Below are 22,516 nucleotides of genomic sequence, written 5' to 3' on the forward strand. Positions count from 1 at the left end.
TGTAGGTTACTCTACTCATTGGCAACCGAACGTAGTTTTCACAGGTATTAAACCAAATCTCAATATAATGTATTGTGAAAATCTGTTAAACATAATAAACACCTCAATAATAAAAACTGTATTCAAATAACATCTTTAGTGGAGGGCAATGATTATACATCAAAATAAATTGCCAATCCAGCAAAAGGTTTGCCAGTGAAGTAAATTTTACAGAGGACAGAGAGTAAGGCAAGGAATTTTAGGAAGGAATTTCAGAATTCAGAGCAAAGATAAAATACAGACTTCTTTATTTAGACATCTATCTAATCCTGTAAACATTATTCGTTACCAGGCCAAAACTGATAAATATCCCTCAATTGCTAACAGATATTAAAAATAGCATTATCATGTAGTAGAGAAAGAGCCAGTGGCTCCACATCCAGTCTTAGCAGCACACAACTCACCTGCCTGTCCTTCTGTGTAAAGGCCGATGGTGTGCTAACAATAAGTAAACCTGCAGGGGTTAAGGTGTAATTAACTGCATAATGTTGACGAAGGTTTTTTCCAGACAATGTGCATACAAAAATAGAATGTCAATATTTTAACTTTATTTTTTTAAAAAGTGATACAAAGTCTTTAGCACTTAACTTTTGCTGCTTAGTTAAATAAGAAATGAACTTTTATACCTTTTTCCATTATTCATGTTGAAATATACACATGTATAATTATATATTCAACATTCCACTGTTGCTGAAGTATTAAGTCAATGTACTGCAGTACAATACACACCGTTTTTGCTTTATCAGCATTCTGAAAGTGATTCCTGTCACTAGTACACTTAACAAATAATCACCTTTATAAAAACAAAAGAACAATAGTTTAAAAGATCAAGATCCAGAATCTATATATTTACTGATATCTAAGAATCAGTAAATGAACTATTCTTCCAGACTGTTAACACTAAACCACCTATTCTTCCTAAGTATGAGGAAGTACTAGCAACAGAAATAGCTGAAAAATGCCTCCAAAGAGAACTGCAGTAATAATGATCTTCAGTAATTTGATTACAGCTCTTGGAAGTTTATCATTTAGACTTTTAAAAAGCATTGATCCATTGGTGGTAGTCTAATTATTAACAGTGAGCTTCTTGAAAACATGGATCACAGAACCATCTATCTAACATGTCATGTCGCAGCACAGACGGAAAAGTTCATTTGATTTAATTTCATCTTGTGGTAATTGGGACCAACATAAATTTTAGCAATTTGGTGTACTTCTCAGGGCTGCACTCTTCTGAACATGCAAAAAAGATGACACAAATCATAGATAACCCAGTAGCTCTGCTTCACGATTCACCTTAAAATAACAGGCAGATCCAGTCAATCACGAATGCACAACAATGTGTCAATCCAAGATGTAAAGTGAATCTGTCAGATGGCAGGAGGTGTAGAGACAGTCCTCAAAGGCAGCTCCAGTGGCGGAGTCTCTACTGTTTGCACAGGGCTCTGTTTAAGACTTTCTATCTTTTCGGTAAGTTGAGTATACAAGTCCTTCACTGCTTCAGCACTCTGCATGCAAAATTAAAATGCAATAATCTTATAAATGTTAAGGCACGACAAACATTTTTTAAAAAAAACTCAAAGCCTTCCTGATTCACATCCCTGGTACCACAGGAGCATCCAACTGCAATTTAAATACACAAATGCTTTTGATTCTACTGCCTGAATAGGTAAATAATTCCAAATATTTATCAGTCGGACTGAAGACACTTCTACTAATTAATCAAAATTAAAATTCTCTTTCAAAACCCACAAACCCACTTGTGACAAAGTTGTGAAGTAAAATACCTGTGGCTGCCTTATGGTCTGAAAATAATATTCTTACACTACCAACTCTTACAATCTGAACAATATCTGTCCCAAAGTTAAACCCAGCCAAGCTTAGTCTTGCAGGAGTACAATCAGGTTTTAAAATAGCTTGAATATATTGCTCATACTCAGATATTAACGCACCTCAAGAATGGAAAAAAATATTGTTTATTCATAATCCTGATCTTCATCTTGATACCCTTGCCTCCAATACATCGTCCTTATATCACATTTCATATCTTTATACAAACAGATACCTGTTTGGTAGGTTCCAGTGCCTTTTGCAATGAAGCCATTTTTGAAGGTACCACTTTATGGTGAAGATGTAGCAGCAGTCTCAGGATATGTCTGTGTACATTTTCTTTACTGTAATCAAACATGAGTGAGGACATTCTGGTCATTATACAGAAGTGATAAATGAAAATTGCAGTTCCAATTTCAAGAAGCAGATGCCCTCATAACATTACATCTGATACAACTGTAATATGGGGAAATGTGTAACTACACTTCAGAAAAAACTGAGTTGACCATAAGGTAATCTGGGTAGTCTAGAATTGTATAAACCACTATACTAGTATGAGATTGCATAAAACAGTTCAGTTATTTGGACATCATTTTCTGGAACAAAAGAACTTCAAAAAATACTGCTGCTTTCCTTTTTTGAAATCCAAGCTACTGTCCTAAAAGATTCAGAAGCAAAACATGTCTACTGTCACGTGAGTACCCTGGAGTTGCATCACGACATTTTGTGTATATATTTTTAAAACTCACTGTTCAGATATGTTATGACAACCATCAGGTAAGTGGGTCTTGAACCTGAGCCTGAGACAATATGACAATATGACAGCACCACAATTGCCACTGACCAAAATTTGACTATACCATTAGCCTTTTTTTTCAACTTTATCAGATCATTCATTTGACTCGCTGATCAGAATTCAAAGTGGATAAAAATCATGTGATCCTGGTTCTTCATTTGCTTTGGTACAGATATGGGCCAGATAGAGGCACTCTCTGAGTTATGAAAGATGTAAGGTTTTTAATTGGAATCACTAGTGATGCTGGACAAAGGAAAATTCATATGTGCTCTTCCTGGAAACTCAGTCTTAGTTCATTGTTAGGTGATGCTGCACACTGAGCAGTTGCCCTGGGAGATTTTGTTAGTGGTAGCTTGCCATTGCATTCACTCTGAATGACAGAGTTGGAAGGCAGGTCCCAAGTCTACCTCAGCTGCAACAGGAATCAAATCTATGGTGTTTGTCATTATTCTAAACCACATGCCATCCAGCCAAGTGAGCTAATCAGCAGCTTTTGCCCCACCCCAGGAAAATAATGGTGTAAAAAGCCAAAAGTTCAAAATACGGTTAGGTTATTAAGAACAAGTATGAATCTGGTTGACAAGAAAAGAACACATTAACAAATGTCAGAAGCTTACTTTCTGACAAAAGGCCACATTTGACCAAATAATACCTACATCACTGGAAGATAAAAATTGCTGTCACAAAAATGTACTCCCATAGTCTTAAATCTCAAGGCTTGAGTGTTTCTGTAATCCCACTGCTCTGGTCCATCATTAGTCAAATAAAACTGACTTAAAAATCAGACAAGATGTTAATGTTATTAGATGGGCAGTGACACACGAGGGTTGGATGTCTTGACTTTCTGTCACTAGATTGCTTTCAAAGACTATTAATACCAAGATTGTCAAGAAAATCTGGTTCAGAATTTGGAGCCACCCATACATTTTTCAATGCATTTCTGGAATCAACTTCTAGAAATTACAAATTGAAGAACAAATTTGTGCTAACCGCTGACCCAGATTGGCCTCAGCATGTGGTAGATACAGATCTTCTTGCAACACAATCTGTGAAAGTAATGTCACGTACAATTTTGGTTTTCATACCTGGAGAATGTTGTAAGGATGAAGCCATCAAATAGTGCAGTACAGAATTCTTCTGTAGCAAATTCCTCCATCAATAATGTTAAATGGCTGGTAAATAGGTGCAAGAAAATATCACTAAATGCCATGTCATTATAGGTTTCCACTGAAATGAAATACAAAGAATATTTAGCTATTCAATTCACACAGAAATTTAAAATTAAACTGCAGTCCTTTCACACCTTCAGGATGAAACACAAATCTGCATTATACAAAATACTAAAAACTGCAATTTTTGTTTTGTAAAGTTAAAAAAAGTTCTCAATATAATGATTCTATGTGCTCTGATGTAAACCTAGATAATCACACCAGAGATTTCTTTGTCCACCACAAAAGAAACCACCTTCCTTCTTGTTTCTAATGGAAGTAGTCATAACAATACTTGTGCTGGTTTGGCAGAACTACAAGTCCTGTGCTTTCCACACATTTCAATTGTGAATGCAAGTTATCTAACATATTCAAACAGTGAAGTGAGAACCCTCTTTTCACAGATGTGCCCTCTTTCTGTCGATGTATTCACGATGCTGTAAAGACCGCATCTTCATATCTTCTGTATTTTGATTGTGGAGTGTAATTGGAAAAGAACTGTTTGAAAACTAAAGGACTGTGGAAGGGAATAGTCCTTTAAAAGCACTTTTTAAAAGCAAGTTACCCAATCACTTATTGCAAGTGTTGGTCATGCTGTTGTTTGTTCCACAGTGGGGAATGTTTAATTACAGTCCAACTGGCATCAGAGAGTGCGTACAAAATGAGACTTGGCCAGCAATGAGCAGCGAGTTGTCTGGTGGAGTGATGACCAGTTGTTGATGACAAAGACCTTCTGCCTGCCGGACTATGGTTCTCAGGTAGATGAGTAATTTGTGGGAATGAACAAGAAGCCTTCTGACCTCCAAAATGGAAGTGCCGTCCATTTTTCTGCCATGAAGAATACCTAACGTGTGAAGAAAGCTTGCTTACTTTCCCTCCCCAGTTGCTGCAAGCTGTCGCTTTTCAGCTACAAGTCAGAGCGTTTTTAAGGTGTGAACCAATCTTTATTTCTCCTGCAAGCTAGTGAAAATACTCAAAGAGAGATCATGGAGCAGCAAGGCAAAAGGATCTCAGCAAATCCTATGGACAGAAATCATTGTACTGCCTTACTCTCCACCCATATATAAAGGAACCTCGATTATCCGGTATTCAACTATCTGAATTTTGGATTATAAAACAAGATGGCAAGGTCCTGGTGCTTGGCTAAACTGGATTATCTGGCATTCGATTATCCAACAAAATACTCTGCCGTATCGCTCGGATAATCGAGGTTCTTTTTTTTTGTGTCTGGGTGTGTCTGTGTCTCTAGGGTGATTTTGATATAATTTTATACATTTTAATCAGTAGAGTTGTATGTTGATAATTCATAGCTGTTTACCCATAGCTAGATTCTACTTATTTGTAATAAATAGTAATTCTCAATTACAGAAACCTTTTCTATGCTCTGTTAGCGTATGTCTAAAAGACAGGTAAACTGGGGAATTTTACATACATTGATAAAATCTTTAACTTTTGTGATGACTCCAAGAATAGCAGGGCTCGATTTCCAGCGTGTGAGCCTGGTGAGGTGTGACAATGATCAGACTGAGACCTAATCCTGTTAATACTTGAAAATAAGGATGGTATCAACATTTATTTCCTAAAGAAGTTTACCAAGTTAAGGCTTGCAAATTTTGAAAACAATTTCAGGTCATGCAGTGGTAAAGGCACTACTCAATGTCACACTAAACCATGAGTCCTGGAAGATAACTGGTTCAGTTTCTAGTCCGAGCTAAATTAGTTAATCTCTTATATTGGGCTGATAAAATTGAGTCCTGAAGAAGAGTTATCGGACTAGAAATATTAACTCTCTCCACAAATGCTGCCAGACCGGATGAATTTCTCCTGCACTTTCCATTTGGATTTTTGATGCGACCAAGGATAAGGTTTGGAGCCAAAAAATGCCAAGTTATCAATTTTGAGTTATGTCCAGTTGTTCACCTTCAAAAAAACGGATAAGTATAAATGCCAACCAAGTGGAGGTCAAGGCTTAGCTGTGATGCCATTGATGGTTCAATAGCCTAAGATTTACTTTCGAAGCTCATTCATGAAAACCCAAAACTGGTAAATGTACTTAGTTGTTACTTTTGTCTCAACATTGAATCCACGGACTTAAAGTGGACATTGAATTCTATCACTGAACATTTAAACATCACTAATACATCTGCTGTGGTTTTGACGATAGAAAAATTAGTTGGTGTCGAGAATGTGGAGCTGGAAAAGCACCAACCAAGGAGCTGGAGAATCGACGTTTCGGACAAAAGCCGTTCATCAGGAAATGAATCATCTGAATATTGATGCTTTGGTAAAGCTATGGGAATCTGCTGGTTCTGAAATTTGGAAAGCTCTATGTAATTGCTGACATGACTGCAATACAGAACACCCAAATAATGCAGGTGCCTCACACACTGAAGTGTATTACAGATAATTTGTTTTGGTATCTGTAGGAATAAGTCTTTTTAAGTACAGCCATTAAGACAGACAGTAATTTAATTAGGACTCTGGAGACATGAACAAAGTCAGATACACAACTAGAGACAGTGCTTAGAGACTGTGAAATCTATAGCACCCAAAAACATTTGGAAGATGGTCTGCAGTTGCTCAGAACAATTACATGTCCCTGGAGTTCTACTGCAAAGATATAGTTTCTTAATAATGAACTAGACTTGAACGTTTCACACAATTGGAATCTTTTCCCTTTTAATGTCATGAGATATTAGTACAGTATTCGTGGATTTTAAAAGTTTATTTTATTAAAACTACCTGCAACCATACAGTTTACAGAGAACAGCAGATAGCAGTTGCCATTAATCTCACGTTGTTGCCAACATCATACAGCAGAAAAAAAAGCTTGCTTTTTGTGATGGTATTAATTTATCTCAAGTATCCCCCAATCAGTGATGGATTGATTCTTCAAGCCAGCATTAATCAACTGAAAATAACCATTTCATGTACCTATCTGCCCCTTCTTCCCCTCGCTCTCAGAACAGTTTTTGCTGCTACCTCTCCCTAAATCTGTCTTCACATTTAATGGATCATCTTCCAAGCGGAACACATTTCCCGCTTCACTTCCCGTTTAGCATTTGAAAGTGACCATTCCTTCCACAACTTAGGTCCACACTTGAGGGCGTAGGTTTGCTCGCTGAGCTGTAGGTTTGATATCCAAACGTTTCATTACCTGGCGAGGTAACATCATCAGTGGCGACTTCCAAGTGAAGCGATGCTGTTGTCTCCTGCTTTCTATTTATATGTTTGTCCCGGATGGGGTTCCTGGGGTTTGTGGTGATGTCATTTCCTGTTCATTTTCTGAGGGGTTAATAAATGGTATCTAAATCTGTGTGTTTGTTTATGGCGTTGTGGTTGGAGTGCCAGGCCTCTAGGAATTCTCTGGCATGTCTTTTGCTTAGCCTGTCCCAGGATAGATGTGTTGTCCCAGTCTCTGTAAACTGTATGGTTGCAGGTAGTTTTAATAAAATAAACTTTTAAAATCCACACTTTCCCTACTGAAAACACTTGCACCCCTCCCTACACCAAATCTTTTGCGAGCACAGGAGATGGAACACCTGCCTGTTTATCTCCTCGATGCTCATGGTTGAAGGTTCCAAACATTATAGGGCAGTGATTTAGTCATAGAGATGTACAGCATGGAAACAGACCCTTCGGTCCAACTCATCCATGCCGACAAGATATATCAACCCAATCTAGTCCCACCTGCCAGCACCTGGCCTATATCCCTCTAAACTCTTCCTATTCATATACCCATCCAGATGCCTTGTAAATGTTGCAATTGTACCAGCCTCCACCACTTCCTCTGGCAGCCTATTTCAAACACGCATCACACTATGCAAGAAAATGTTACCTCTTAAGTCTCTTTTCTGTCTTTCCCCTCTCACCCGAAACCTATGCCCTCTAGTTCTGGACTCCCCCACCCCAGGGAACTGACCTTGTCTATTTACACTATCCATACCCCTCGTAATTTTATAAACCTATAAAAGGTCACCACTCAGCCTCCGATGCTCCAGGGAAAACAGCCCTAGCCTATTCAACCTCTCCCTGTAGCTCAAATCCTCCAAGCTTCGCAACATCCTAGTAAATCTTTTCTGAACCCTACAAGTTTCCCAACATCCTGCCCATAGGAAGGAGGTCAGAATTGCATGCGATATTCCAAAAGTGGACTAACCAATGTCCTGTACAGCTGCAACTTTATTGCTGGAACAGCACAGCAGGTCAGGCAGCATCTAGGGAACAGAAGATTCGACGTTTCGGGCACATGCCCTTCTTCCTGAAGAAGGGCATGTGCCCGAAACGTCAAATCTTCTGTTCCCTAGATGCTGCCTGACCTGCTGTGCTGTTCCAGCAATAAAGTTTCAGCTTTGATCTCCAGCGTCTGCAGACCTCACTTTCTCCTGTACAGCTGCAACATGACCTCCCAACTCCTGTACTCAATACTCTGACCAATAAAGGAAAGCATACCAAATGCCTTCTTCATGATTCTATCGACCCGCAACTCTACTTTCAAGGAGCTATGAACCTGCACTCCAAGGTCTCTTTGTTCAGCAACACTCCCTCAGACCTTACCATTGAGTGTATAAGTTCTGCTAAGATTTGCTTTCCCAAAATGTAGCACCTCGCATTTATCTAAATGAAACTCCATCTGCCACTCCTCAGCCCATTGACCCATCTGATCAAGATCCCATTGTACTCTGAGATAACCCTCTTCACTGTCCACTACACCTCCAATTTTGGTGTCATCTGCAAACTTACTAACTATACCCCTTAAGCTCACATCCAAATCATTTATATAAATGACGAAACGTAGTGGACCCAGCACCAATCCTCATGGCACTTCACTGGTCACAGGCATCCAATTTGAAAAACAACTCCAACACCACCCTCTGTCTTCTACCTTTGAGCCAGTTGTGTATCCAAACGTCTAGTCCTCCCTGTATTCAATGAGATCTAACCTTGCAAATCACTCTCCCATGAGGAATCTTGTCGAGTACCTTACTTAAGTCTATATAGATCACATCTACTGCTCTGCCCTCATCAATCCTCTTTGTTACTTCATCAAAAAACTCAATCAAGTTTGTGAGACATGATTTCCCACGCACAAAGCCATGTTGACTATTCCGAATCAGTCCTTGCCTTTCCAAAGACATGTACACCCTGTCCCTCAGGATTCCCTCCAACAACTTGACCACCACCGACGTCAGCTCACTGGTCTATAGTTCCCTGGCTTGTCCTTACCACCCTTCTTAAACAGTGGCACCACGTTAGCTAACCTCCAGTCTTCCGGCACCTCACCTGTGACTATTGATGATACAAATATCTCAGCAAGAGGCTCAGCAATCACTTCACTAGCTTCCCTCAAATTCTAGGGTACACCTGATCAGGTCCTGGGGATTTATCCACTTTTATGCATTTCAAGAAATACAGCACTTCCTCCTCTGTTATATGGACAATTTATAAGATGTCACCGTCTATTTCCCTACATTCTATATCTTCCATTTCATTTTCCACAGTAAATACTGATGCAAGATACTTGTTTACTATCTCCCCCGTCTCCTGCGGTCCACACAAAGGCCGCTTTACTGATCTTTGAGGGGCCCTATTCTCTCCCTTGTTACCCTTTTGTCCTTAATGTATTTGTAAAAACTCTTTGGATTCTCCTTAACTCTATTTGCCAAAGCTATCTCATGTCCCCTTTTTGCCCTCCTGATTTCCCTCATAAGTATACTCCTACTGCCTTTATACTCTTCTAAGGATTCACTCGATCTATGCTATCTATACCTGATATATGGTTCCTACTTTTTCTTAACCAAACTCTCAATTTTTTTAGTCATCCAGCATTCCCTAAACCTACCAGCCTTTCCTTTCACCATAACAGGAATATACTTTCTCTGGATTCTTGTTATCTCATTTCTGAAGGCTTCCCACTTTCCAGCCGTCCCTTTATCTGCGAACATCTGTCCCCATTCAGCTTTTGAAAGTTCTTGCTTAATACCATCAAAATTGACCTTTCACCAATTGAGAACTTCAACTTTTAGATCTGGTCTATCCTTTTCCATCACTATTTAAAAACTAATAGAATTATGGTCGCTGGCCCCAAAGTGCTCCCACACTGACACCTCAGTCACCTGCCCTGCCTTATTTCCCAAGAGTAGGTCAAGTTTTGCACCTTCTCTAGTAGGTACATCCACATACTGAATCAGAAAATTTTCTTGCACACATTTTAAAAATTCCTCTCCATCTAAATCCTTAACACTATAGTAGTCCCAGTCTATGTTTGGAAAGTTAAAATCCTCTACCATAACCACCTTATTATTCTTACAGATAACTGACATCTCCTTACAAATTTGTTTCTCAATTTCTCTCGTCTACAATACAATTCTAATGAGGTGATCAGCCCTTTCTTATTTCTCAGTTCCATCCATATAACTTCCCTGGATGTATTTCTGGGAATATCCTCCCTCAGTACAGCTGTAATGCTATCCTGAATCAATAACGCCACTCCCCCTCCTCTCTTGCCTCCCTTTCTATCCTTCCTGTAGCATTTGCATTCTCGAACATTAAGCTGCCAGTCCTGTCCAACCCTGAGTCATGCTTCTGATATCCCAGTCACATGTGCCTAACCATGCCCCGAGTTCATCTGCCTTCCCTGTTCGGCCCCTTGCATTGAAATAATGCAGTTTAATTTATCAGTCCTACCTTGTTCTCCGCTTTGTCTGCTCCTGTTGTTCAGATGGCAGTTATGATGCTGCCATTGACATCTTCCACAAACCTATCTTTATTTATATGTTCAACTGTCATCCCTTCGGATTTGTAATCAAGTTCCTTTTATCACTTAATCATTCTTGCCTCCCACCTTATTTTAGGCTCTTTCTCTTTCTTCCTCTGCTACTGCATTTATGAAGATATTGTTAAATCACCAACTTCTTCCAGTTTTGATAAAAAGCCATTGATTGATAATCTTAACTGTTTCTCGCTCTACAGATGCTGAGTACCTCCAGCAATCTCTCTTTTTATTACAAGTATTTTCTACAGGCACATTGAAAATTTGAAAGGACCACATCTATTTTACTATTATTATGATGCTTTTCCATAGTCGGCATGAGCATACTACAAAGATGTCACCCACTCGCCATTATACTTTATTGGAACCTTTGCAAGGTTTACAAACATAAGCATTTGCAACTTATCTAAACTACTAAACCCTGAACATTACAGCAGTCAGTAACAGTAAATATTTAGCTATAAAATGGATACTTAGAAACTAAGATGTCACTCGGTTCTTTTCATCCTGAATCACAGTATATACACCACATATGCATTTGGCAAATCAGGATCCATATGCCAAGGATCCAATTTTCTACATGTTAATTTGATGTATGATTTGTAGAGCTGCTGAATAGAGGTGGTAAAATATTTATGAAGGAATTTTTAAACAGAAACCTAAAATAATTGCAAGTACTCACCTAATGAAGGTAATAAGCGGAGAATGGCATTCTTGTTCCTCTGTTTTGTAATATGTAGCACATAGTACAGTGCAATTTCACAAGCGACACGATTTTCCAGAACGAACCTGGTAATGGAAGAAGTCTTAGCATTTTGTTTTGCCACAAGTTAATTTGATTGAAATACAACATGTATGAGGTGCAACATTTTTCTTTCTGTACATCTTTTAAGTCTAATTTATATTTTCTTGTTTATACTTCCTGATTTGGATTCTATACAGCTCATGGAGGGAACTTCATTCTAACCGGAAGAACTGTGCTGTTACTTGCCCTGTTCACAGATACCAAATTTCTCTGTGGAAGGAAGAGCACTTGAAAAGATGCTGGATTGGGTGAAACCTTCATTGACAAACCTGCATCAAATCTGTAGGCAGACATCATCAAATCCTGCATTTTGCCATTGCTTCACAAATGTTTTTCTCAGAAAGATATTAATTACACTGTGCTCACAATGTTCCCTTTTCTTTCAAGATAAATATTCATGTTTGAGGTTTTCTTATTCTTCATTATACAGTTAGCTCAACTTGCTGATGGTTATAATGTGTTGGAAATAATGCCAATAGCACAGGTTCAGCTCTCATACTGTGCCTGTCTCCTTGCCATCCCCCACCCTTGATATGAATAGGTGTCCTTCAAGCTACATCAATGTCACAGTTGAATAAAGAGAAATGCTTATAGTCCTTCGTGAACTACAGTTAATTCTCTTGCCTTCGATATTCACAAGTGGGACAATTCTACCAGTGATCTCAATCCCACTGATGAAACCAATTAGACTGAGAATTAATCCAAGTTTAACTTTGGACTTCTTAACTTGTCATTCAGAATCAAGAAACAAATTGCAAATCTTTTACAATATTCTACCCAAACCCTTTGTGACAGTATTGACATCAAGTAATATGGTCATGAATTGTTCTCAGACGTAACATGTCGAAAATTAGATCCTTGGGCGGCACGGTGGCACTGTGGTTAGCACTGCTGCCTCACGGCACCAGAGACCCAGGTTCAATTCCCGCCTCAGGCAACTGACTGTGTGGAGTTTGCACATTCTCTCCGTGTCTGCGTGGGTTTCCTCCGGGTGCTCCGGTTTCCTGCCATCAGTCCAAAAATGTGCAGGTTCGGTGAATTGGCCATGCTAAATTGCCCGTAGTTTTAGGTGAAGGGGTAAATGTAGGGGAATGGGGCTGGGTAGGTTGCTCTTCAGAGAGTCTGTGGGGACTTGTTAGGCCGAAGGGTCTGTTTCCACACTGTAAAGTAATTATTCTAATCATTTCATCTGCATTTTTAAAATAAATGTCAGATTGACAGTTGGACAATGACATACTTGATAAAAGATTCTGGGAGGGTGGTGGGATACATGCTTGCAGCCTTCTCCTCAGTCGGCAGTTTTTGGTCCACATTGAAACTGTGATCATCCACGACGAATGCCATCAGATTGGGTAAGAACTTCGTAATCAGTTCTATCTCCTAAAGAAGGGCCATAAACTGAAAGTGGATTATATATGCAAAATAATGTAGGTTTTCGACACAAACACAATTTGACATTTGTCTATCCATCCATCTAGAAACCAAATATGATGATTATCAAGTCTATTGTGCTGCTGACATAGAGTCATAGAGATGTACAGCATGGAAACAGACCCTTCGGTCCAATCCATCCATGCCGACCAGATATCCCAACCCAATCTAGTCCCACCTGCCAGCACCCGGCCCATATCCCTCCAAACCCTTCCTATTCATATACCCATCCAAATATCTTTTAAATGTTGCAATTGTNNNNCAGGGAAAACAGCCCCAGCCTGTTCAGCCTCTCCCTATAGCTCAGATCCTCCAACCCTGGCAACATCCTTGTAAATCTTTTCTGAACCCTTTCAAGTTTCACAACATCTTTCTGATAGGAAGGAGGCCAGAATTGCACACAATATTCCAACAGTGGCCTAACGAATGTCCTGTACACCTGCAACATGACATCCCAACTCCTGTACTCAGTACTCAGACCAATAAAGGAAAGCATACCAAACGCCTTCTTCACTATCCTAACTACCTGCGACTCCATTTTCAAGGAGCTATGAACCTGCATTCCAAGGTCTCTTTGTTCAGCAACACTCCCTAGGACCTTACCATTAAGTGTATAGGTCCTGCTAAGATTTGCTTTCCCAAAATGCAGCACCTCACATTTATCTGAATTAAACTCCATCTGCCACTTCTCAGCCCATTGGCCCATCTGGTCAAGATCCTGTTGTAATCGGAGGTAACCCTTTCTCTGTCCACTACACCTCCAATTTTGGTGTCATCTGCAAACTTACTAACTGTACCTCTTATGCTCGCATCACCAGTCTCATACTGTCACTAAGGCTTTGTGGCATATATGTTGACTGAGACAGAAGGTATGTAGCATTTTATTGTCACAGTATATGGGTGAAAACGTTCACTGTGATAAATCAAAAAGTAAATACATTAAATGGTTACAAATTCATACACCACCAGCTTGGAAATGTGGAAACTCCACAATGACCCATAACCAAATTATAACCAGGTAAATATATCATTCGTTTAGACTATATCAGGAAAACCTGTTGGAAGTACACATGTGAACACTGGAAAGTCAGGTTTGGTGTACAGTTTCCAAGGCCAACAATCACAGTGAGCAGTCATCAAGATGTAACACTGCAGCTCTCCTGTAAAACTGTCCCTTCTGGTTCAGTTAGAGGAAGACTGCAAAGAAAACAGTGAATTTATGATGGAAGCCCAGTGAAATCTGTGACAGATTTTGCTTCTTATTCATGGTAAGTGCACTTTGCTGGCTGGGTCAGCATTCATTGCGTCCTTAGTTGCCGTTGAGAATATGCTAGTGATCTGTCATCTTGGTCTGCTGTAATCCATTTGGCGTTAAGTATACCTACAAAGCCATTGGGGAAGGTGTTCCAGGAAGTGTATCTCATAGCACTGAAGGAACAGTGATCTATTTCCAAGTCAGGATGGGTGAGTTTGAAGGAGAACTTTGTAGATGTTGATGTATCCGTACATAAGTGCTGCCTTTGACCTTCTAGATGGTAGTAATTGTAGGGTTGGAAGGCGCTGTCTTAGGAGTTCTGGTAAAAATTGTTGTTGTGCAACTTGTAGATGATATACACTGCCGTTGCAGTGCATCTGGCAGAGAGAATGAATACTATGGATGTGGTGTCAATCAAGCAGATTGCTTTATCTTCACTGGTATCAAGCTACTTGAGTGTTGTTGGAGCTGCACTCATTGAGGCAAGTGGGCTGTACTTCACCTTCCCTGTTTGTGCCTTGTAGAAGGTCATGCTTTGGGGAGTTGGGGGCATATTACTCACTGCAAGATTCTTAGCCTTTGACTTGCTCTTGTAGCCACATTATTTATATGGCTAGTCCAGTTCAGTCGATCAATGGTAACCCCAAGGATGCTGTTGAAGGGGAATTCTGTCATGGTCATATCACTGAATGTCAAAGGGTGATGGTTAGAATGTCTTATTGCAGGTGGTCATTGTTCGGAATTTATGGCATGAATATTCCTTGCCACATTTCAGCCCAAGGCTGGCCCTTTCCTACTTTTTTCTACATTTGGATAGGAATTGCTTCAGTATCTGAGGAGACATTAACATTCCTATATCTCACCTTATGATGAAGGGAAGATCACTGATGAAACAGCTGAAGATGTTTGAGCCTAAGATACTACTCTTTTGATCGATGGAAATGTATTTATATACAATAAAAGTGTTATAAATGCATTAATATTAGGGTCTTGTCACATTGATATACTGTACCAAAGAGTTTTACAGCTCTGTTCTGCAAATACCATATGAAAGGTATGCATCATCCTGGCTTTGTGCTTTCACACATAGGGTGGTGAGTGCCTGGAACTCGCTGCCAGAGGTGGTGATGGAAGCAAACACAACAGCAGCATTCAAGAAGCATTTGGACGAATACATGAACAGGAAAGGAATAGAAGGATACAGATCCTGTGAGGACACTTTTAGTATAGAAGGGCAAAATATGTCGGCACAGACTTTGAGAGCCAAACGGTCTGTTCCTATGCTGTACTGTTCTTCTTTGACACACCATCAGATCAAATGCAAGCCTTTTGGTTACCTTTTTAGAATCTTACCTCTGTTAAAGTTTAATGCTTTTATTTTTCAAAATAATACAAAGTGGTCTAAGCTCTCAATTAGTGGATCTATTGATGACAATGCTGTGTAACATTTCTCCCCCTTCATACATGATAACAAACCAATAAATCATAAATGTTACCCAGATGAGGCATCTGATTGCTAACTGCTTGTTTCACTTAAATACTTCATTTGATATTATTGAAATATGTAAGATCCTGAGGGGACTCAACAGTATGGATGCTTAAAGGATGTCTCCTCCATAAAGAAAAACAATTTAAAAAGAAAGGATCTCCCACTTAAGACAGAGATGAAGATACTTTTTTCTCTCGGTGTCAGTAAGTCATCAAGCTCTCTCCCTCAGGCAGCAGGGGAGGCAGGGTCATTGAATATTTCCAAGTCAGATTTGGTCAAAAATCAGCTTAACTATCAAAGCAGTCAATCTGTTTAAGTAGTAAACTGAATTTGAGGCCACAATCAGATCAGCCACGAGTTTATTAAATGGTGAAGTTGGCATGAGGGACCAAATGACCTCACCCTGCTTCTGATGTGTAGTTTGGAAATATCAACATAGGTAGTTATATTTTTACATAATAAGCTTTCATTTCACCAAGTCAAAGGACAACTAAATAAATAATATTGCAGTGATCCTCCCAAATTGATAATTTGTTTGTTATGCAGTACATCATTCCATTTTACGTTTTGATTAACTGATAGCATATTCCATTATGAATGCTAAAGGACCCTCAGCACATTAACTTCAAATCTTGTAGAGGTACCGAAGATGTTAAGCATTAAAGATAAATATATTTTGTACAATTCAACAAATTAAATAGAAATTGGAGTTATCTCATGATAAATGCATCATTTCAGACAATGAATCACAAAGGAATTCAATGACGTCACTGTGTAGATTGCTAACAAACAACACTATAAAGTAATGGATTAGTTTCCTGACTTACCATTTTTGGCTCTTTGAACACCTGACTGTCAATCATATCCCAGGCCCCTTGACCAAGCGACAGCATGCGCAACAAGAGGAGAAGGTCGGGACTGTCCTGTTGAATCCCACAATTATTCATCTTCAGTTATCCAATAATCTCAAAGCAACTTGATTTAAGAAAAACTAGGTTTTTGAGCACTGTTATCTTGCTCTTTAAAGATAATACTTAAACAAATCATACTAAATATTATAATTATTGTATTGATGAAAGAGAGAAGCAGGTGAAGCCTTTTTTGCATTTCCCTCATCAGGACAGATGCAAGAACACCAAATTTTAAAAGAAGCAACATTTTATATGACATAAGGATGTTGACTGGTCGTCAAGACAACTCTGATTGTTCAAGACATTGCCATGAAGAATGCTGCAAGAACCAATCTTGAAAAATTAGCACATGAGTACTTACTCTGGGCAATGCATCTTGGCTGACCAACTCCTGCAGATTTTTCACCGTACTCAGAGCCAGTGTATTTATTGCAAAGGGGTCACAAAGGATCATCGAGAGGTCACTGGAAAGTGAAAGTATTATTGTTAGCAATTCAAAAGATGGCTTTTTTCTAAAGAATGATTTTTATTCAATGAGAGATCACTCACCCTAACACTTGTTCCTGTCCCTTCTTAACTCCATCCAAAAAACCCTGCAATTCTCGAGCTCTCTTTGCATCTACAAATCTCTCTCTAATGCAAGCATCAAGGCACCAGGTAAACTGTTAATAGAGAAACTTATTTTTAAATACTTTCAATTTATGGTTTTTATGATGGTTGTTCAAATTGCAAAACCAAAATAAATGCAGATGCTGAAAATCTTAAAAACAGAAAATGCTGGAAATGCTTACAGGATCTAACAGGAACTGTGGACAGAAAAACAGAGTTCATGTTTCAGATCAACGACTGTGCCTTTCAAAGTAGCATGGTCAGAATAATGCTGAAATTTCTAACAGGGCAACAGGAAGGTAAGATCCTGGAAAAATTAGGCGTATTACAACCCAAGACATTTCTGGACCAAGATCTCTCTACATGAGGGAATTTAGATTCTGGACTTGAAATTGACTGAAATAACTGGCTTAGATACAGGCAAAAAGCTTTCCCAAGTTACACTGCTAGCTATTTCTGAGTCATCAGTTCTCAGTTTAAAACAATGTTTCAGTAAAAAGGATGAGAGATCAAATTTCAGCTGAAGTACACGCATGCAATGGATCTTCCAAACCCTCACCGTACCTTGTGACAAGGATCCACAGAACATATTTCACTGATATCTAGATCATGCAAAGACATCAATAGTTCTGCGCGCAGGGTGCAGTAATGGACATTTCTTGTCCTCAGGAACAAAGTGCGTAGAAATTGGAGAACCATGTCATAGAGCTTTACATTTTTCCCAATCATGTTGGTTAATTTCTGAACAACCTAGACATATAAAAGAAATAGAATCATGAAAATATTAGAAACAAAGAAAGTTTATCTTTAAACAAGCTACAAAACTTTGTAAGCTACTTAACTACTAGCTTAACCAGGTAAATTATATGTCATAAAAGCAGAAATTGCTGGAAAGGCTTAGCAGGTCTGACAGCATCTGTGGAGAGAAATCAGAGTTAACATTTCCAGTTAACTGACCCTTCCTCAGAACTTGAAGAACCGTTCTCAGGAAGGGTCACTTGACCTAAAACGTTAACTCTGATTTCTCTCCACAGAAGCTGCCAGATCTGCTGAGCTTATCCAGCAATTTCTGTTTTTATTTCTGATTTACAGCATCCGCAGTTCTTTCAGTTTTTATTAAGTTACATGCTTGTTTATCTGTAGGTGTAATCTATTTATTCACAATACATAGTAATTCTTGCTTGGTATAGAAGCCTGATGCATGATTTCTGTCACCTGGGTGTAACAGACAGGTAAATTGGGAATTTTGCATATTTGTATAAAATCTTTCACTGCTGAGACAACTCCAGGAATAGTGGGTCATGATTTCCAATGTGCTACTCTGGTGAGATATACGAATTATCATGGCACTCCCATTTCCCCATAACTATAGCATAGATTTTCAAAGGGAGATGGGAGGAGAGACCTCAGGTAACTGTCAGATCTTCAGATTTCCATCAGGAAGTAATCATTAAATTTCTTTACGTGCTGACTTGTTACTATGTGACTTTTGCCATATCCCAATGAAGCATGTTATCTGGAAAACTGATCATTTCAAATATGAACAGGAAGATGCAGGAACTTGTAGGAGTCGCTGGAAATGAGAATTCCAGAGTACCAGAGAGCAGTGGTTTTCAAATACTTATGGACTCAAATAATAAAGAAAAACACAGCAACTATATTGTATAAACATGCTTAACTGCCAAGGGTATTAAAAGTTTGAGAGAAATTAAAAGATTTTATGGGAGAAACATGCAAGGATGTGTTTGAACAAAATATCAGACAGAGGTGAACATTGGTGAAACACTCTCTCTACACTTCCACTAACAAGCCATCCTGTCCTGTACCTCTCCTTGACGTCTGGTTTTGGGGGATGCTGAGAAGAAGTTGTGCAGGACTGACAGCTCACTGCTGAAGAGGGCATTTTCTTTCTCAACAATATACTGTTTCAACAATGGGGAGACCTCATCTCCAAACAGCGCCTGGTTATCCTGCCAGATCTGGCGTTTCACTTCTGTCGCACAGATTTTGTACAGCTCTTTATCTGCCATCACCAGTTTTAATTTCTCTTCTGGTACCTGTGAAAAAAATACACAATTCGGGATCCATTATGATAACACAAGGTAAAGATTAGGTGAGCTACAGATAACAGAAGCAAAAATATTGTATTTAATCAGCATGATGCAACTCAAACATTTTAGTATTAACTTGGAAGCTTTGTCATAATTTTTATCAAATGATGAAAGAAATTCTTCAGCTCAGATTTGATACTTTTCCAACATTGCGCGACTGACCTTCGGCAAGTGTTTCATCACGCACATTACTACAGGTTGTATTGATGGAACTTTGACTAGTGGAAAACATTTTTCCAAGAGATCTTCTAACTTGTTATACCTAAAGAAAAATGTTGACAAAAATAATCAAATGGCAGCAGTGACATACACAGAAGAATGATGCCGAACAGGAGACTTCATCCGGAGGCTAACTGATGATGTTACCTAGTATGGTGAAAATGAACTTTCCAGCTCAGTGAGCAAACCTACATCCAGAGGAGGAACTACTCATCAAAAGACATCCTGTTATAATTTAGGTTACTTCTTTAGGAGTTTCAGAATGCCACAGCATTCTTAGTGCTTTCCAGTCAACATTAAACATCTTTTACCATTAAAATATTATTAAGTATGATTTAGTAAGAAGACAATAGGTTTATACTTAAATACACTAAACTCACTCAAAATTGGACAATATCATGGAAAGTATAATTGCAAAATATTAAGATTAGAGTGGTGCTGGAAAAGCACAGGTCAGTCAGCATTCGAGGAGCAGTAAAATCGACGTTTCGGGCAAAAACCCTTCATCAGGAATGAGGCTGAAACGTCGATTTTCCTGCTCCTCAGATGCTGCCTAACCTGCTGTGCTTTTCCAGCATCTCTCTAATCTTGACTCTGATCTGCAGTCTTCACTTTCACCTGCAAAATATTAAGGTGGTTCCTCATTATAAAGGACATGGATGAGGGGAAAAAAATCTCTCCGAGAGTTTTTGGAAATCCCTTCCTCAAAAGGCAGAGACCAAAAACCTTTAAATCCTTTCAAGGCAGAGGAAGATAGATTCTTGATAACCAAGGGAATGAAAGATTATTTGGATTTGCAGTAATGTAGAGTTAAAATCAGATGAAGCAAGATCTTATTGAATGGCAGAGGAGGTTTAAATGATCAACTGGCTTACTCTTGTTCCTCGCTCAAAAAAAATTTTTAAATGAAACCATTTGGTAAAACAAACAGTCCATTACAGACAGAGACATGAGAATTGATCATATAAAGAAATGGTAGAGAAGCTAAATAAGTACTTTGTGTCTGTCTTCAAAGAGAAAGACACATGAGGTTTCTCTGAATTATTTAAGATCTAGTTGGATTTCGGAATTGAAAAAAAATTAGTATTACAGGGAATTCTTCTATAATGCGCACTTAGTCAGCATGAATTGGATATACATTTTGATGAATTGTGGACGTTGTTTGCATAATGTCAACTTTCTCCTGAATGGGTCCAGTGCATTTACCATAGCGCAATCTTCTACACTGCGATTTCTATAGCGTGAGGTTGCAGAGGAACACACCTGTCGTGTTATAGCAGAACGAACTGTAGCTTAAAAGATAGCTTAATTGGAGAAATGAACAGGACCAAAAACTGACACATCAATGAGGCTCAATTATTTTTATCCAAGAGTGTTGAAAACGATGGCAACAGATAGTGGGATGCTTTGGAGATCAGCTTTCAAAATCCTATTTATTCTGGCGTGTTATTTGCAGATTGTAATGTTGCAGCGTTTCAATAATTTAAAAAATCACAAAGGAAAACAATTAATTTAGCTAAGTGTCATAATATCGTATATGTTAAGCAACTCTACCTGTTTCCATCTTTTCCCTCCGATGCTATGGTAGCAACTTTATCCAGCAGTTTTTCCCGTAGTTCATCAAATACAGACTGGTGGAACTCCAGCCTGGGAATGCTGTGCAGGTCCAAGAAAGGTAACGCTGACTGCAGGGATGGCAGTAAAATTCCATTTTCAATCTGAATTCATTAGAAAAATAAAACAAGTGAAATAATATCCAAAAGAACACATTGCAGAATACAATGAATGGATCAATCATGTTCCCATCCTGCTCTTGGTGGAAATGAGATGCTGGCCTTTTGAACACACCCACCATCTCTCTGAAGCCCCCACAAGAAATCAGATGACCAAATTTGCATGAAAATTATAACCATTGTCCTGATTTATCATCAATGCCATTTACTGTACATTACTATGTGACTTCCCAATTTCGAAGACAGGTTGGAGTGCCATGAGCGCAATTTGCCCCAGCTCTCGATCCAGGAACCTTTCTTTCTTTCATCTAAGGCGAAGCTGCTTCAAATTTAGCAAATTCATGGCGGATCAGATTCGATATGGTCAACAAATTGGGCAAGACTTTTCCCTGCAACATCACTAGTCAGGGCATGTAGAGATATTGGCAAAGAAATGGGGAAGGCAGACAGAGAGAGAGATACGGGGTGTTGAGATACGGGGGTGGGGGCGAGAGTAGAGCTGCTCTGTAAAGGTGGGCCATCCCTCCCCCCGGGACTGGGGCTGGGGCCGGGAGGTGGGTGTGAGGATGTGCCCGGCTCCGCTCACCTGGAATTGGTCGATGGCCTTCAGCGGCTCCGTGCAGTTGGTTAAAGTTTCCTTCAGATCGTCTCCGCTCGCGATGCCGAGTTCCTGCAAACCCGAGAACATGGCGCCAGGAGCCGGGGGCCGGGGGAACCGCTCCGCCGGACACCGCTCCGTCCCGGAAAGAGCTCCGGTCGGAAACAGCTCCCCCCAGAGTCGGATTCCCGCTCCGGCCCCCGGGGGAAAGCATTAGGTTTCTGTCCCTCTCCCTCTCTCTCGTTTAATTGTTTCATGCACCGCAACGCATCACTATCAGCAAGCACTGGAAGGCATGTATTATCCATTGCAGTTACAAGTTACTCAACAAATTATCTATTTTGTGTTGAAAACAACAAATGCTGGAGATCACAGCAAGTCAGATAGCATCCATAAGAGAGAGACCAAGCTAACATTTTGAGTATGGATGACTCTTCGTCAGAGCTCTGAGGTTGAAACAGTAACTTGCGCTCTCTCTCTCTCTATGGATGCTGTCTGACCTGCTGTGATCTCCAGCATTGATTGTTTTCAGTACAGATTTCAGTTTCTACATTAATTTGCTCCTACATCTATTTTGTGTTCTGTCATCAGTTCCATTTTCAGCAGTCTCTGCCATTGGATGACATATAATATTTCAATCATTCAGGTCTCTTAACACATTACCACTGGCTATTCTTTGGATATCCAATTGTTCTTTCTCAAGGAAGTGT

General features: G+C 39.3%; 1 protein-coding gene across 1 annotated transcript; it reads right to left on the reverse strand.

Moving 5' to 3' along the window:
- Positions 1-565: 565 nt before the first annotated feature.
- nelfb (negative elongation factor complex member B) lies at positions 566-21,994 on the reverse strand. Its single transcript, XM_043719996.1, has 13 exons — positions 21,795-21,994; positions 21,030-21,193; positions 19,419-19,518; positions 18,972-19,202; positions 17,710-17,895; positions 17,086-17,198; positions 16,898-17,000; positions 16,453-16,548; positions 12,688-12,830; positions 11,328-11,434; positions 3,751-3,892; positions 2,105-2,213; positions 566-1,547 (listed from the first exon to the last, which is right to left on the reverse strand). Exons 1-13 carry the CDS (start codon positions 21,894-21,896, stop codon positions 1,410-1,412), a joined length of 1,734 nt encoding a protein of 577 aa, XP_043575931.1. The 5' UTR covers positions 21,897-21,994; the 3' UTR covers positions 566-1,409.
- Between the last annotated feature and the right edge of the window lie 522 nt (positions 21,995-22,516).

Source organism: Chiloscyllium plagiosum, chromosome 30, assembly GCF_004010195.1.
Source record: "Chiloscyllium plagiosum isolate BGI_BamShark_2017 chromosome 30, ASM401019v2, whole genome shotgun sequence".
In the NCBI taxonomy this organism is placed as follows: Eukaryota; Metazoa; Chordata; class Chondrichthyes; order Orectolobiformes; family Hemiscylliidae; genus Chiloscyllium; species Chiloscyllium plagiosum.